Source organism: Drosophila sulfurigaster, chromosome 3 (genome assembly GCF_023558435.1).
Source record: "Drosophila sulfurigaster albostrigata strain 15112-1811.04 chromosome 3, ASM2355843v2, whole genome shotgun sequence".
Taxonomy (NCBI): Eukaryota; Metazoa; Arthropoda; class Insecta; order Diptera; family Drosophilidae; genus Drosophila; species Drosophila sulfurigaster.
This window is the reverse complement of record NC_084883.1, coordinates 6,273,597-6,289,745: the sequence shown is the minus strand read 5'-3', so window position 1 is coordinate 6,289,745 and position 16,149 is coordinate 6,273,597. Positions and strand designations below refer to the sequence as shown.

General features: G+C 37.8%; 2 protein-coding genes across 4 annotated transcripts; both read right to left on the bottom strand.

The window, feature by feature from the left end:
• Positions 1-4,514: 4,514 nt before the first annotated feature.
• On the bottom strand, positions 4,515-7,233 carry LOC133843651 (uncharacterized). Its single transcript, XM_062277289.1, is given in 5 exon segments — positions 4,515-4,711; positions 4,781-4,995; positions 4,998-5,387; positions 5,456-5,696; positions 7,168-7,233. Coding segments are annotated over 5 exon segments (1,092 nt in total). The 5' UTR covers positions 7,219-7,233; the 3' UTR covers positions 4,515-4,516.
• Positions 7,234-14,082: 6,849 nt separating this feature from the next.
• Positions 14,083-15,939, bottom strand: LOC133843282 (protein ORD-like). 3 transcript variants are annotated; one of them, XM_062276749.1, is made up of 7 exons: positions 15,835-15,936; positions 15,324-15,773; positions 15,172-15,266; positions 14,858-15,107; positions 14,613-14,792; positions 14,478-14,555; positions 14,083-14,413 (listed from the first exon to the last, which is right to left on the bottom strand). In XM_062276749.1, the coding sequence occupies exons 1-7, from the start codon at positions 15,865-15,867 to the stop codon at positions 14,174-14,176; spliced, it is 1,326 nt and encodes a 441-aa protein (XP_062132733.1). In that variant the 5' UTR covers positions 15,868-15,936; the 3' UTR covers positions 14,083-14,173. The 3 variants fall into 3 exon arrangements, with proteins under 3 accessions (XP_062132733.1, XP_062132732.1, XP_062132731.1); XM_062276748.1 differs by having other exon boundaries at positions 14,478-14,522; positions 14,595-14,792; positions 15,172-15,773; positions 15,835-15,939; XM_062276747.1 differs by having other exon boundaries at positions 15,172-15,773; positions 15,835-15,937.
• Between the last annotated feature and the right edge of the window lie 210 nt (positions 15,940-16,149).

Sequence of the window (16,149 nt, the reverse complement as noted above, 5' to 3'; positions counted from 1 at the left end):
TACAATATTATATTGTATGAAAAACAGATAATAAAAAAAAAATTGGTATACAAGGGTTGCTATATACAGTGACGAGCAAAAATGGATACATGTTTGACATTTCTGACTAATAATCCTTAATTATTTGTTCTACAATATATAAAAAAGAAATAAATATCTGAGCTGTTCACTACATTAGCTGAAAACTTCCATTGGTCAGCTAATTTGTCACGATTTTAGCCGGCTGTTTGGGGTCTCCATCTTGTTGAACAATCATTTCACCTATGGGATGCGCACAACGAAATCTAGGGAATTGGTCTCCAAGATACGCTGCTGACACATTTTTTTCAGAGAGAGCAGGTTCCTTCGTTTTAGGTGACTTTACTGACGACCACTAACCATTTGGTGGCCTCCCGCACAGACTTGCTCTTATTGGTCATTTCCACAAGTTTGGTGGAATCTTTCGTGAACTGATAATGCAAGATCGTCATGTGACATATCGTGAGATAGAGGCATCCTTGGGCATTTCTTCCACCAGCATGCATTCGATACTGCATGAACACCTGGACGTAAAAAAGGTTTGTTCTCTTTGGATCCTGCACAATTTGACGATTGCTCAAAAAAAAGCTCGTGTGGATTGGTGCCAAACAATTTTGAAAATATACATTTCGGGTGCTTCAAAAGACATTTATAAGATCGTCACAGGTTCGAATCATGGATCTATGCATATGAGCCCGAAACAAAACAGTAATCGACCGTGTAGATCTTTGAAGACGAGCCAAATCCAACGAAAGTTCTTCGTGGAAGAAGCACTTCGAAGCAAATGGTCGCATTTTTCTTCGCTAAAACTGGCATGAGCAACGTAGGACGGTCACACAATTTGAAGTCTTCGGAGAAATTCGAAATACGAACAAGAAAATACGGATCATTCTGCACCATGACATTGCGAGCTCTCACACATTAGCTCAAACCTGCTCCTTTTTGACCGGCCAAAACGAGAAATTGATGCACCATCCGCCGTACAGCCCTGACTTGGCACCCAATGACTTCATTTTATTCCCGCACATGGTGTTGAAGCGTTCAAAAATCATATTTTGAAGGTGCCTCAATCGGAGTGGAAAATTGGTATGAGCTCATGCAAAATTGTATAAATCTTGCTGGAGAATACTTTAAAAAACAATAAATCCTTCTTTTTATGATGTATATTCGCATTTTCATTATTAGGTCAGAAATATACATATATAGGAACCCTCGTAATACACATTGGATATTTCTGTATCGCATATAAAGCCATGTGAATTTTCTTTTACGTTTTTTAACGAAGAATGGTAGTTGCAGGAATGAACAAATTAATTTAAATTATTTAAATGAATATTTGTATTATTTAGTTATTGATACGCTTGATTTTGATGATTTTTAGATATGATAGGACTCCCATGTTTATTTTGTGTTTTATGGGCTGTTGCTAGATGCGCGAAATTGTGTTTTTTTTTGCGCAACACCTGATATAAAAAACCGCCTTGAAAATTTTTTTGCGGCAACATTTCATTCCGCGGTATCGATACGTCGATACTGGAGTGTATATAATATGTTGATATAAAATCAGCAGGTCCAAATGCGAAAAAATAGAACAATAGAGAAAAAGGAAGAGCATCAAGATGGATAATTTTATTACAAATTAACAAGAGAGCGTCTGAGCATTTTCTCAATAAGAGAAGTTACTACTTAATTAATATTGTAGATACACAATATTGTAAATGATATTTAAAAACAAAAATATATTGCAACCAAGTTGCAATATCTGCTTGGAATATTGTCTCCATAGAAATAGCCAATAAATGTGATTTTATCTATTTTTTAAGTAATTGCATTTATTTAATATGCAAATGCTTAAGTGGTGTGCCAATTACATTATGGCTTTTACCATTTCCGTGCCAAATTTTGGGTTGCCAAAACGGTCACTGATTTGGAACTGATATGGTGATTTCACGAATGGAGTAATACATTTAAATTATTTAAATAAATAGTTATATTCTATGGTTATTGACGATAGTTAGATTTTGATGATTGATATGGAAGAAACGGTAGCTATTATCAGGTTTATTTCGTTCTTTAAACAGCAAAAAATCGAAAAGATCCAAATCAAAAATCGAAAGATCGATTTCGATTAATTTAATAAATGAAATTCCACAAAGTTTACACTGGAAAAGAACACAAAAACTTTGGCGTGTTCCCAATTCCACGTTCCTTTTCCCATACACATTTAAGTGTCTCCCACACCAATAGCTTTATTTTATTCTATGCTGGAAATTGAAATTATGCATTGCTTGCTCTACAGTTGATTTTGGCATTTGGAGGAATACAAAAGCTACCAAAAAAACAATTCCCCAGCCAATGTGAGAGTGCTTCAATGAAATGAGCAGTCGTAGCAGCAAAAAGTATCTACCGAAGGGAAGTCGAGAAGTGTGCAAAAATTGTAACTAAAACACCAGCGAGTTACTTTTATCTGTTGTTGCAAATAAGAATGAGTATTTGTGTGGCGTCGATACATTGCCACCATCCTGCCACGCACCTCTAGCAGAGCACGCCGCGGCAACGCTGCCGGTGTTTTCAGTCAACATAATTTTACTACTTTTATGGGCAAAGTAATGCCCGACTGAGCCATGGAGGGACTACATCCTGCATCCTACAACCTACCTCATACCTCCTACAGATCCAGCTCCTGTTTGGAGCACCCCTACACCGTGCTCCTCTACCCATTCGCGCCACGTACAAGTTGAAAATTTTAACATTTCCTTTCATCTCACGCGTCTCGCGTGTGCAATATACTGAATGTGCTTTGCGCGCTGCCACGCCCACACACCGCGCCCACATCTCGGGCCTGTCTGAAGTTATTGGCCTCGCAGCATACTTTGAAATTTACTGAGTTTCACTTGTAATGCTTCGCTATATTGAAATTAATTACAAACAAAGGATGTTGCTGGAAGCATGTGTATCTCTACCTCACAGCTCCCACTGTCTCACTCTCTCCCTATATCCATCTCTTTTTCTTACTCTCTGCAAGTCTTTCTCACTCACGCGCTTATTTGGTCCCCGTATGTGAAATGTGTGTGTTAAGCTTCTCATATTAATGTTCTGCTTTCGGCATCGTTTGAATTCTAACATCAAATATATTATACATTCAAATAATATAACACCCAGTACACACTCTTTTATTTGTGCATTTAATATCACATTTCATTTTTGTAAGCTCTATTGAATTTAAATAGTGAAAAAATCCAACTAATTTAAATTCAATTTGATGATTTCACGCTAAACTAAATTACGTCATTTAATATTCATTGTTCAATTGATAATTGTCAACAGAAAAAATGTTTGCATAAATAATCGATAAAACATTTTTTATGAGATACAGATGAAAAGTCTAATTCTGTATTTCAGTTTTACAAATAAAGCGCAATTCTATTTTTAATTAGTTTATAATTATTAGTTAGTTGAATTATCGATTTATCTTTAAATACAAAAAAAACCGAATATTTTATTGTTCGCAGCAAATTTGCTTAGAATATTCAAAACTTTAATTTCACTTTTGAAAGGGTATAAAATATAATTCTAATAAAAGTTTTTTTTTATAGATAGGGGCTGTCCATATATTACGTAATCACTTAGGGGGTGGGAGGGTCAAGGAAATAATTATGTTTGATTACATGGGGAGGGAGGGGTCTTGGACAATGATTACGTAATCATTTTATAAAAATTTTGTTAAAAGAATTTATTCAAAAATTGGTTAAGCGCCGATTACTCCGTCGATAAGTACCGAATGCAATAATTCATAAAAATGTAGCAGTAAGCTTCGATTGGAAATCAAAGAAACCCCTTTACCGTGTGGCAGGAAGGCGAGAGGGAGAATGCCTAGTAATTCAGTCATACGAAGGATGTGAAGACCTCGAATGGCTTGAAGAAGATGACACCTGCGGATATAAAAAAGATTTTGACAAGCCAACTTCCAAAACTAAAAAATATTAAAGATTGGCTGGAATCTCCTTTTGAAAATACAGATTAAAAGAACAAATTTTCATATTTTTCTTTTTTTGTGATAACGTAATCATTGTTAGGGGGGGGAGGGTGTTCATCAAATGATTACTTTTGATTACCAGGGGAGGGAGGGGGTCAAAAATCGCAGAAAACGTGATTACGTAATATATGGACAGCCCCTAGCTTACCGAGGGTAAGATATAGTTCACATAGTGTATCTAATAAAAATAAAGATACATCCAAGCTCGATTAAAAACTCTGAAAATAGTTCCACTCATTGATAGTGAATTTAATTTCCCATGATTTTTGAATATACAAAAAAGAAAGTAAATATATATATGTACACTACTATCAAATTCATATTTATTTAGTTAAAGAATAAGTGATTATAATGGAAAAACATATATAGTACATGCATGTGTTTTAAACTAAGGAAATTGCAACATTATATACGTTGACATAATAGATTCTGGGATTTAGGATTCTGCAGTCCGTATGCATTTTAATACTCTTCGTATGTGAAGTTCGTATTGAACAAACTGTTACAGACATTAACGGCGACATTGCGACGTGCAATCTTCTTCGAACGCCCATTGGCGGTAAACTCCTGATTGTCCACAATAACTCCCAGACACTGCATAATATTTGGTTTGTCGCCAATGCAACCGTGATCAACATAAGAAAGTCCTGGACGCATCTATAAGTAAGGTATTTAAATTTCAGTTTCATCCAAAGATTAGATAATTTATAAATTTGTTTTACTTACAACGCATAATAATGTAGCTGGATGCATCGTCTCCCAGCTGGCTGGCAGCTCAGTCCGCACAGGCGGTTTCTTTGGCTCCTTGGGCACAACTGCAGCAGCGGCCGCTGGCGCATCTTGGGCATTTGATTGAGCGTTGGAATTACCACCGCATGAAGGATGCATTTCGGGTACAACGAAACCCTCGCGTTCCCATTCGGCAAACAGCTTGTAAATGCAAATGAAGCCAAATTAAACATGGGTACATCATCTTCTGGTGTATCAGATGGCTCGCCAACGTTTGTAACCATCGGCTCTGGTGCTCCATCGCCACCTGTAGTTGCTGTCTTTGGTGTTGAACGCGGCCTTGGCATCATTCTGCCAATAATGTAATCGCGCAAAGCCTTTTCGCAAGCCAAATTTTTTGATGCCATCTTCGAGTGACCCTTGCCCTCGTACTGCACCGAATTAACAGTGACAATAGCGGTAAAGCCGCCATCCGGGTTACTGTTGATCGTAAAGTCACTGATGTTTATGCCCTTTACCTCGTTCAATGCCATCAACGCATTCTTGGGCACCATGGACTTGCGCAATTGACGATTCTGACGAAGTTTCTTGTTACGCGTCCTCTCTACAAAAAAAAAGTAGAGAGAAAGAATTAAAAAACTATAGGTGATCATTATTATGTTGTCAACGTACCCGAAGACTTCTTGCGTTTTTGGAATATTTTCTTTAATGGTATTCTATCATCTTCAAAGTCCTCGCCGTTGTTGGACTCCATCTTAACATTTTGATCCGCGGCATCCGCTTCGCGGGAATTGTTGATTTTTGCTGGAGTTGTTGGTTCTGCCTTGACGGTTATCGGCGTTGTCTCCACATTTTCCAATGGCTGCGGAGCCGGCGTCGCAGCCGCTGCTGCAGCGGCAGCTGCATTGGGATTCTAAATAGGAAAATGAAATATTATTAAAGGTCCATCCAACGTTTGCCATAGCTTTTCACTAATCCTGTACTCCAAACTAGAATTATGCCATGTTACTGGAACCATTAAGCTGTATCCTAACGCAATTTGTCTTATAATTTATATTTATTTTTTGTAATGACTGTATTTTATAGATGTAATTTTGTTCTTTCAAAAATTTAAAAAAAAAGTATGCGAATATATTAAATAAATTTTAAACAGAAATTATATAGATATAATATTTAAATAAGTTCAAAATTTCATCATAATAGAAAATAAAATATGCAAAAATAATATATGAATATATGAAATAATATTCGAATCGGTCTCTAACGCTTCCCTAGACTTAAGCTATAGTAGGTACATTTACAGAGCCTGCTCTGTAAATACAGAACCACTTTTACAATGACATTTACGCTGCCCATTTGCAAGACAACAACAATCCCCATTACCAATCTCGGAATGCCAAACGCGCCATTCAAGGGGAGATCTACTGCCGGCGTGGGCGTGGGCGTATTATCGCAGCACCTGCCTGCTGTGCCGGGCGATTTTACTAAAAACTATAGTTCAGGAATAGTCTAACGCAAAACTAATAATTTTAGTTACAATTTTGAATGAATCGATTTCCAGTAGCCCCAAAAAGTAACCCCAATCGCAAGCCGCAGCTGTTTATCGATAAATTCCTCTCCACACAAACCATTCATTTTTACACTTATGTATATATGTGTGGGTGTGTATAGTATGTATTAGTGTAGCAGCCGGCGAATAAAAATGAAGAGAGTGGTGGGGGGATAACACTAACAATGCTAAGAACTTGCGATTAAGGCACGTTTAGTGGCTATTGCAAATAAATTCACAATTGGTTTCGAGACACACTTTCAATTTGTGCTCTGCAAATTATATAAATAAAAATAGAATTACTGTTATTGCGAAATTGTGAATATACATACATAATGAATAATCGTGTCTGTATGTTAATATGTATGATTGCTTGTATGTATTTATGTACGAAATTTATAGTTTATACATACATATGTATGTATGTGTGTTTGTGTGTATACCCTTATCGATTCAAACTACGCATTGCATACACACTGTAAGTATGTACATATATGTATGTACATATTATGCAAGGACAGAGGCTTAAACCCATACTTACTTGGTGTAAGCAATTCGTATGCACACAAACATACAAACGTATGCACACACAATATATTCATAGCCGCGCTATTGGTATTCTTAATAATCGTACTAGCTACGCATTACTCATGCCTATGTATACATTCATACAAACATATACATATGTACATACATTGGCATATGTTTTGCGCAAAGTTTGTATTAATGCATAAATGGTACATACATACATATATAGGGAAATTAAAATGCATGAACATTTTCAATGGGTAATGCAATAATACTTTTGAACAGCAACTTAAACAAAACTACTTACACCACCAGAAACAAATGGTTTATTTACAACGTTGCGGCGTGTGCGATTCATATTTGATTCTTAATTTTTCTTTAAAAACTGGACTATATCACAATCTGTTGGAGCTCTTGTTCTTAATGCGTTGTTTTCACAGCACAAAAAACTTCTCGGATCTTTTCGGCGTTTTTTTTGCGATATATTGGATTTCAATATATTCTGAAATTTGCCCAAAAAAATACCAAATGAAAATAGTCGTTTTTTCACATGCTTAAGAAATGTGAAAATATCGAGCACAATTTTCCGGTATATTTTATCAGTCATGTGACGACGAAGACGAAGATGATACTTGCGGATATAAAGAGATTTTGACAAGCCAACTTCCAATAATAAAAAATATTAAAGATTGGCTGGAATCTCCTTTTGAAAATACAGATTAAAAGAACAAATTTTCATATGTATTTTTCATTTTTTGGGATTACGTAATCATTGTTGGTGGGGGAGGGTGTCAAATGATAACTTTTGATTACCAGGGGGGGGGGGAGGGGATCAGAATTCGCAGAAAACGTGATTACGTAATATGTGGACAGCCCCATATTGCATATTTATTGTAAACGAGAATACTTAGTATTTATATATGCAAATATATTAAAAGTCTACGCAATAATTAGTGCTTTTAATAAATAGATATGTATTTGAATATATTTCAATGCAAATGAGTTTGAATTTTGGCAATTTTCTAACAGAACTCGAAATGCTAAAATACTAACAAATATATTTACTTATACATTGTCTTATTACACAAATTGTAACTAGATGTAATATATGTAGATTAAAGTGATAACTTCCTTTGACACTCCCTTCTTTTTCAATTTTATTTTTATTCTGTCAGCTTATAATTTATGTAATTTATATTAATTGTAGATGTACATATATTCTCGATCTTCCGTTGTGTTCTCAAATAGTGGTTATTCCTTTGGATCTTGATCGAATATTTAAAGTAAAAATATTTATAAACAATAATTGCTACTATTACAGTTGAAGCTAACTTGAGTACATTTGTGTGTTTTCTGCTTATAAATACTTTGGCATTATCATCTAATTTTGGAGTAGCAAGTATTAAAATGCACAAACAATACGCAGACAAAAAGGCAATTTCCAATTGTGCAAACAATCTTACAAGATAAGCAAAAGCGTTTTAGACTGAAGTGGGAATATTACATTTTCGGGGATAATAATTGCATAAGCACAAAGAAAATGCACTGCATGGGATAACTTTCATGAAGACAAATATGATGGGAAAAACGCCGAAAGCCGCTGACAAAAGTCAACATGCCGCGAAATGCAAAGAAAAGAAAAAGTTGCCGAAAAATGGCTGTAAACGAAAATTCGCAAGGCTTTTCTTCGTGCATGTTTGCATATCAAATATGAAGATTATGTTGGCGCCCACTGGGGCGTGGCAGTCAAAGCAATTAACAGCAGCGACGGCAACTTTCGCTCATGGGCCATGGGGAATAATTTAGGGCATATTTTCTAGCCAAGTTGCCACACACACAAACACACACACACAACAATTAACAAAAGAGATACTGTGTTCAAGCTACTGACTGACAAGAAGTTGTCTAGCGCGACAATCCAACCACGCCCCCATCTTAAATGGGAGAACACCAAAAAATTTTATACAAATCTGATTTGGCCCAGACGAAAAGGGCGACGACGTCTTTATATCCAAGGATTCTATGTTATTATGTCTAGCCATTTGCTTGGCATGTGCATGTCTGCTTTCCTTCTTCTATCTGCCTCTGTGTGCGTGTGTGTGTGGAAATGGAAACGTGTGTGAACGTGAAGAGCTAATGAAATTTCAGGCTTTATGCTATAGAAAATTGTTTTTCCATGAGGAGAGGAGACTACCAAAAATGCAGCCAAAACCCAAACCAAACGATAACTAAAACAAGCATTCAATTCAATTTTTCAGACAGCTGCACTTTAAGCTAGAGATGGGAGCGTGATGTCTTGAGCCTAAGCTAAAGAAATCAATAAGTTAGCAATTGCAATGAAAATATACCGTTGTGAATATCATTTATTAAACATTGCATTAACAATTTCTTAATGATAAAGATTCACGCGGCCATCTCTAGTCAAAAGTGCTAATGGGACGTACATACATAGATAAAGACGGAGACTGAAGCGGCTGCGGTTGAAATTAAAAAGGAATTTACCCAAATTGCTATTGAAGCCCGCGATGCGAAGCGTTTGCCGAGGCTTTTGCCTCTGCGGTTTTTGGGCAAAGTGCCAGCCAGGCAGCCAGCCAAAGATGAGGCAACAGTTGCAACTTGTGGGTATGTTGGGGGGTGTTGTGCTTTTGTTGGGGCGACAGTTTAATTGGGTTAGCCACGTCAACGATGGGCGCCCCATTCGTCGGATCATTGGCGCTGACGTGCCATGAGCCGATTTCAATGTGGAGGACTCAGCTCAGGACTGAAGTTGAATGAAGTGGAGTAAAGCGTAAATGAGCGCCGGCCAATCCTCATCGCAATCCCACTCGCAATCCAACTTCAACTCCCACTTCCCCAATCGATTTTAGTGCACACCGTTTCTCTGGATTATTTTGTAATTAAACGCAAATGCAGTGGCCGACCCTGCCACGCCCCATTGCCATGCCGCTTCCCTGGGGGCGCTGCCAGTTGCCAGTTGGCAATTGCGAGTTTCTTTTTCGGTTTCAGCCAGTTGAAGCGTAAAAGCGCGGACGGTAGGCGTGGGCATTGGGCGCGGTCAATGAACGTTTGTTGTTTTTGACTGACCACCAAAGCAGTCCTCAGTTCCCAGTCCTCGAATTGTTGGCCATGTTTGCTGACTAATTAATGACACTTGAATGCTTGATTTCACTGGCTCGCTGGTTGACTGACTGCCTGTCTGCCTGTTAGCCGTTTTAAGCCACGCAATACCATTTCCGCTACCTATGGACTTATCTGTGGGTCACTCATAGTGATGGCCTTCGTGTTTGCTGCCAGTTTCACGAATTTCGCATTCACATTCGTGTAATGTTAATGACCTTGTTCACTTTTGCCCGCTCCTCCCCCTATTATCGTCCCGTAATCCTAGTTCAATTTGGTGATCTCTCTACTAGCCGTATTTGTTTGCCCATTTGAAATTCTGCGTGGTGGACAAGCTGATTTCATTGACAATTGTTTGCTCTACGAATTCGATTGAAATTGACGAGTGGTCACAACAACTTGCTACTGACCACCTAAATGTACATAAGTAGTTTGTAACTGGAGCGATTTTCAATTGGAGTTAATTTGTAACCCATGGTGAATTACTAAAATTCATTTAGTGGTAACCAAAATACTGTTGCTTCACTTAAAAGCAAATTTGCTTTAGCGGCCAATTTCATCGGTCTCAGTTGAGGCCGTTAACCGAGGTGTGTGAGCATATACTACAGCTCTAGTTAAAATGAACACTCGCATTACATTTCACTTTTGCCAGTTGATAAAAGTGTTCACACTCATTCCGGAGGTGTTAAGTACTATACTATTATTTGTTGTTTGGTAAATTTAACACGTATGCAGCCAGTCATAGACCCGCAGAGCTCCAACATCAACTAATTGCTGGCAATTGTAGGTGCAAGGCACCACCAAACAGGGCAGGAGACAGGACTCAGGACTCAGAGAGTGGCCGTCATGCAGACCCAGAATTCGGCATCATAATTAATTCAAATTTAAATTTCCTTTTGGCGCATCGTACGCGCTATATTACACCACCGAGACGTGGGTTGCGAGTTGAGAGGGCGGCGAGTGGGGGCGTGGCATGACGGTCAGGTAGCCATAATCGTGCGCGGCTTTTAACGTCTGCTACGCCCATATGTGCGAATGCGAATACGAATACGAGAGAGTCTGCACCGAGGCATCGAGGCTGCCTGTGCTAGCCAGCCAGCATAATAAACTGTTTAAATATTTAGTTGAAACGAGTTTTTAATGCTCATTTGCGCTTTTAGCAGCTGGCTACAGCAAACGAGGAACGACAAACGACGGCATAACTTTTTTCCTTTTTTTCTGGTTCGTTGTTTTTTTGGGGTGTTCGGGTCAGGACCCAAAAAGGCCAGAAATTCCGTCATTGCCATGCACTTATCCGTTGTTGTTGGAGTCGCATCACGGAATCGCCCCTACATAATTACAGATTGCGATTCCAACACGGTCCGTCGGCTCAAGCAGCTGTTGTTCCAGCATCAACTGGATGCTCTCTAATACTCAAAATCCAGCAGCCGCTTATTAATTTTTAATTATGGCAGAGACGAAGGCTTGACCTTTTTTTATGCAGTACTGAGCAGCATATTGTCTTCGCTCTGATTCTGGAATACAAACGATGAGGGTATACTCAATGCCTAACTCGAACAAGCTAAGCTAAATACCCTGTGTTCATTGAAATGGCTAGATATTTACTTCCGGAGTATATTGATACCTTCCTGCGACGTTAACTATCCCGAAATATTGTCAGTTTTTGAAAACAATTATGTTCACAATTATTATATACAATACTAATAATTTCAATTAAATGTATTAACTGTTGCACTAATTGCAGTAATGGAAAAAAATCAAAACAGTGCGGTATTATTATCGAAATATAGCAAATAGCCACAAAAATACTAAACCCGAAGACCATATTTGGAATATCAGTGAAGTATTGCATTCTAAACATACCATAGAGGTCAAAATATACCAGATTGGTAGCAAAAGCAACTACCCCACTGCAGTAGGCGTTATTTACCACACAAAAGTTATTCTTTAATAACTTCTATAATTTTTATCCGATTACCACAATTGTCAGAAATTATAAATAATATAGTTAATATTGTCTATACCAAAATTTACGACACTAGCTTAGCTTGTTATTCGAGTTTTTTAATTACAAGCCCTGTCAAAAAAAAAAAATATATATACATCTATGTTTTGGAGTCTGTGAGATCTAGAATGATTTCTCCGTTAAAGATAGGAACTGAATTGATGGGAAAGTACATACATAGGTGTTTGGGTAAATGAGTGTTGATTTTCACTTATTGGGAACTGGGTGCCTCATAATCAAGTAGCCGATGAGAACGTTTTTGCTTGGTTTTTAAAGTAAATCTTGCCATTAAGTTCCAACATAATCAGTAAGGAAATTCATATGACAGTACTTTCAAAAACTGAATACCAATAGAAAAGTCTCATTTCAATGTCTTCTTTGAGTCCTTGATGTGAGTTTACTTTCCAATTGCCTAAGCAGAAAATACAAAAACAACGAAAGTAAATCGTGAAATTAGAGCGAAAGCTAAATTTCAAGTAATGTTCAGGGAGGATTGTTCCCTGGCGATGCGCAATTATTAAAATTGCCAGCGCGCATATGAAGAGTGGAAGATAGCATAAGGAACAACATGCAACAACGTCAGGTGGCACGTCTAGTGCGTGTCTCTGATGTTTAGCTGTCATTTGACTGAGTGCTGCCTCGCCAGCATCTGATCATATGCATAAGGTGCGAAAACTGGCACGCAATTCAGCCTGCAGCAGTCAGCTGGATATAACGTGGACAGCAGCGTGTGTAGTGCACAGAGAAACTAGTCGGGAGACGATGAAATTGCAGCCGGTCCAGCAACAGCCACTTTGCTGACCCCACAGTCACAAGTCTCGGCAGTAAATTAAACGACTAAAAATATGATATCCAGCACTTAGCGGCTGAGATACCCTACTATTATCGCAAGTTTTCAAAATTTATTTCTATATCTTGGTAATAACTTATTATTTATAAGCTAATGGCTAATTAGCCAAGCATATGTGAATAAATTACTTATAATCTAATCTAACATAATCTTATCTCAACTCATATTTATTTATTTACAAGTTAATTATTATTCAAAATAATATAATAACTAAAAGAAGGGAGTGCTAGCAACTAAGGCCATCGACTCCTCAATTCATAATACAAGTAGCGTAGAGCAAATAATGCCTTGGGTACGCTGGATGACGGATACACCCTTGGTATAAATACACTAAGACATATGTGTATAAATGCCTCTTAGTTTCCCTATTGTCATTGCAATAATACTTTATTCAAATAGAGTTCATTTTGTGACCACGCTGCGTATGAGCGTTGCACAAAAGCTTTCAGCTGACACTTTCTGTCTAGGTGCGAATTTCTTGTTAAAAATAGAAGAACAGCAATATTTCAAGTGGTTGGCTGGCCCAACGAACGTGCACTAAAAGTTGCACAAACAGCCACCAATCAGTCAAGCAGTCAGTCAGTCAGTCATCGTGTCGGGTACCGGATGCGGATGTGGATGCGGCAAACATTTTCTGTCAGCAGCATCCCTTAGCTCTGTTTCTTCTCAACTTAGTGGGTGGACAGACGTGGAATGCTAGAATATGAGTCTGTTCCTAAAAATGCTTTACAGTTTGCGCAAAATGCAACTCACCAGCCAATGACGCGTGCTACTGACTGACAACCATTGTAGTTGCTTTAGCTCTGCTGCTGCTTTTAGCTATGGCCTCAGCCATATTTTGACTGACTGGCCTTTTCCGCATCCCACAGATGAGATGACAGCGAGCTAACTAATTGAAGCGCAGCTAACGAATGATCCCACCAAGTCAACAAATTCTGGAACTGTACTTCTTCCAAGGACTTCGAGAAAGAAGTCTCAGCTGTTGACGCTACTGAAGAATATGGGGTCTGCCATTTTACCAGCGAAACCTACTAATGAAACAAATACTGTTTTGGAGCATATTTGTAATCTTTAATATGAATTTTATAAATAAAGAATATAGTAAGTAAGCAAAAACATTGTCAAAGTTAAATCGAATGTAATTTTTTTAATATTCGGATATGATCTGATTAGGTATAAAATTGAAATTTTTAACTTAAAAAACTCTATTTCAAACGTGATTCAAGCAATGGCATTTTCAAAGTTAGGCAAATTATTCAGATATGATCTGCTTAGGTATAAAATTAAAATTTTCAACTTCAAAGATTCAATTTCAAACGTGATTCAATTCAAGCAATGTGATCAATTAAATCCCATAAGCTTACTAAAATTACGGATTTGACTCTCAGTATTTTTGGGAACATGCACGGAGAGATACCAGAAGACGGACTTAGTATTTATATCGTAATGCTCAACACATTTGATCACATTTCGGGGCTCCGGTAGCAGCGTTAAATCAACTGGAAACTCAATGAAGACAAGGATGTTAAATTTCTCTGCGACTGCAATAATGCGGTGTAAATATCGTTGGCAAGCCCATTGCTGCACAAAAACAAGAATAACGAATTGATACATATTTTAAGGATTAATATCAATCACAACTTACGGTGGAATATTCATTATCCACATTCATTTTGTTCATAAAGTTGGCCTTTATAGATGAAAGTGATGTGAATTCAGCCAGCTGTGTATAAAGCATTAGTGAAGACAGAATAAAACTTACAGCGGATATTTTGCTTACCTTCTCCAGGTGAGTAAGGAATATCACCGTCTGAGTACCCAACGTGGCCAGCGCAAGTTGAAAGGACACGTGAAGTATGTCCATAATGTTTTGATCAGTATGATCCCAAAACAATGCGCTAGCGTCGCCTGTCAATTTTATGATTGTACGCACGTTGCTCAAGTCAAAGTCATTAATGTTCTAGGAATAAGAAGCAAAAACTTTAAAATTGAGTTGCTTGTCAAGCAGACTAGATCTCTCCATACCACACCATGCAACGGAGTGTAGCAATTCAAACGGGGCACAAAAAAGTATAGAGAATACTCGTCACATGTGATGTATTCAAATATTTTACGAACATCATCGAAAACTGTCATCAGAAAGCGGCGCTCACTTAGTCGAATTGCCTCCCTGTTAAACAGGCAGGTGGAGGCGAGCTGCTCCAAAAGCTCGTTTCTCTCGTAGTCTTCATGATGAAATAGTTTGGCAAAGGTCTCAAAAGGATTGCCCTTCTCTCTGTAAACAAACACGAACAATTAATACGTGTACTTAAGCTGTAGATGTATTAAATTTAATATACCTGAAGTGCCTATAAGAGTCTGTATCTCCTCGTATTATTTTTATCCAGTTCGTTGGATTCATCTTATAGGCATCGACCAACACTTTTGGTAAATGCTGCGGTTGAACAAAGAAGAAATCACAAAATTCAATAATCGTTTGCTCTGACCAAACTCCTGAGTTTATCTGAATCATAACTCGATCAAGAGTGCGAACATCATCAAAACGCCGAACCACGGACACCTCATAGCGTTCAAATGAATTTTTTAGATTCTCTAGCTCAAGTCGCAACTGCTGACGCTCAAATGCCTGCCGGGAAGTGCTCGGTCCCATGTCCAAATCCTCCAAATAAACATCTGAATGATTTGAATGCGATAGACTTAATGTCATTTTTACACAGCCCTTGCCAACTTGCAGCTGGGGCAAGTTTTGCAAGCTTGCTGTTGTTGCATATTCCTTGGTGCACATTAGCTTAAAAGCTTGAACAACTGGCGTAATTGCCATTGTTGACAAGCAACCGCTTCTTATCTGATTGCCTGCCTTATAGAGCAGTAGGTGCACACTATCATTTGCTGGGAATTTGATGTGCTCCTTCTTGCAGCCCAAGCAATCCTCTATAGTAATCTGGCGAACGAAGAATTTTAGTATAATTACATTCATATATCAATTCCGATTTCGTACATACCGTTGAAATACGCATAGTGGGAACGCCACTCATTGTTCACAAATAAAATTGCAAATATTAAGGATATTGGCTTTCTTGCAACTGGAAAGATATATATAAATAAATACACTTATAATAGTTTGTCTTTAGAATGTATTTTTCTCTTTTTTTTAATGAAAACTTCTCAATTGGAAAATGTAAATCCCTATTTCAATATTATTATTAAATGGTGGACACTTGCTTAACCACGCGGTTAGGTAGCTTCTGGTAGCCTCTATCAGTAAGCGATAAATGTTACTAAATAGTGATGAGAGCTTACATATGTAGATCATCGAT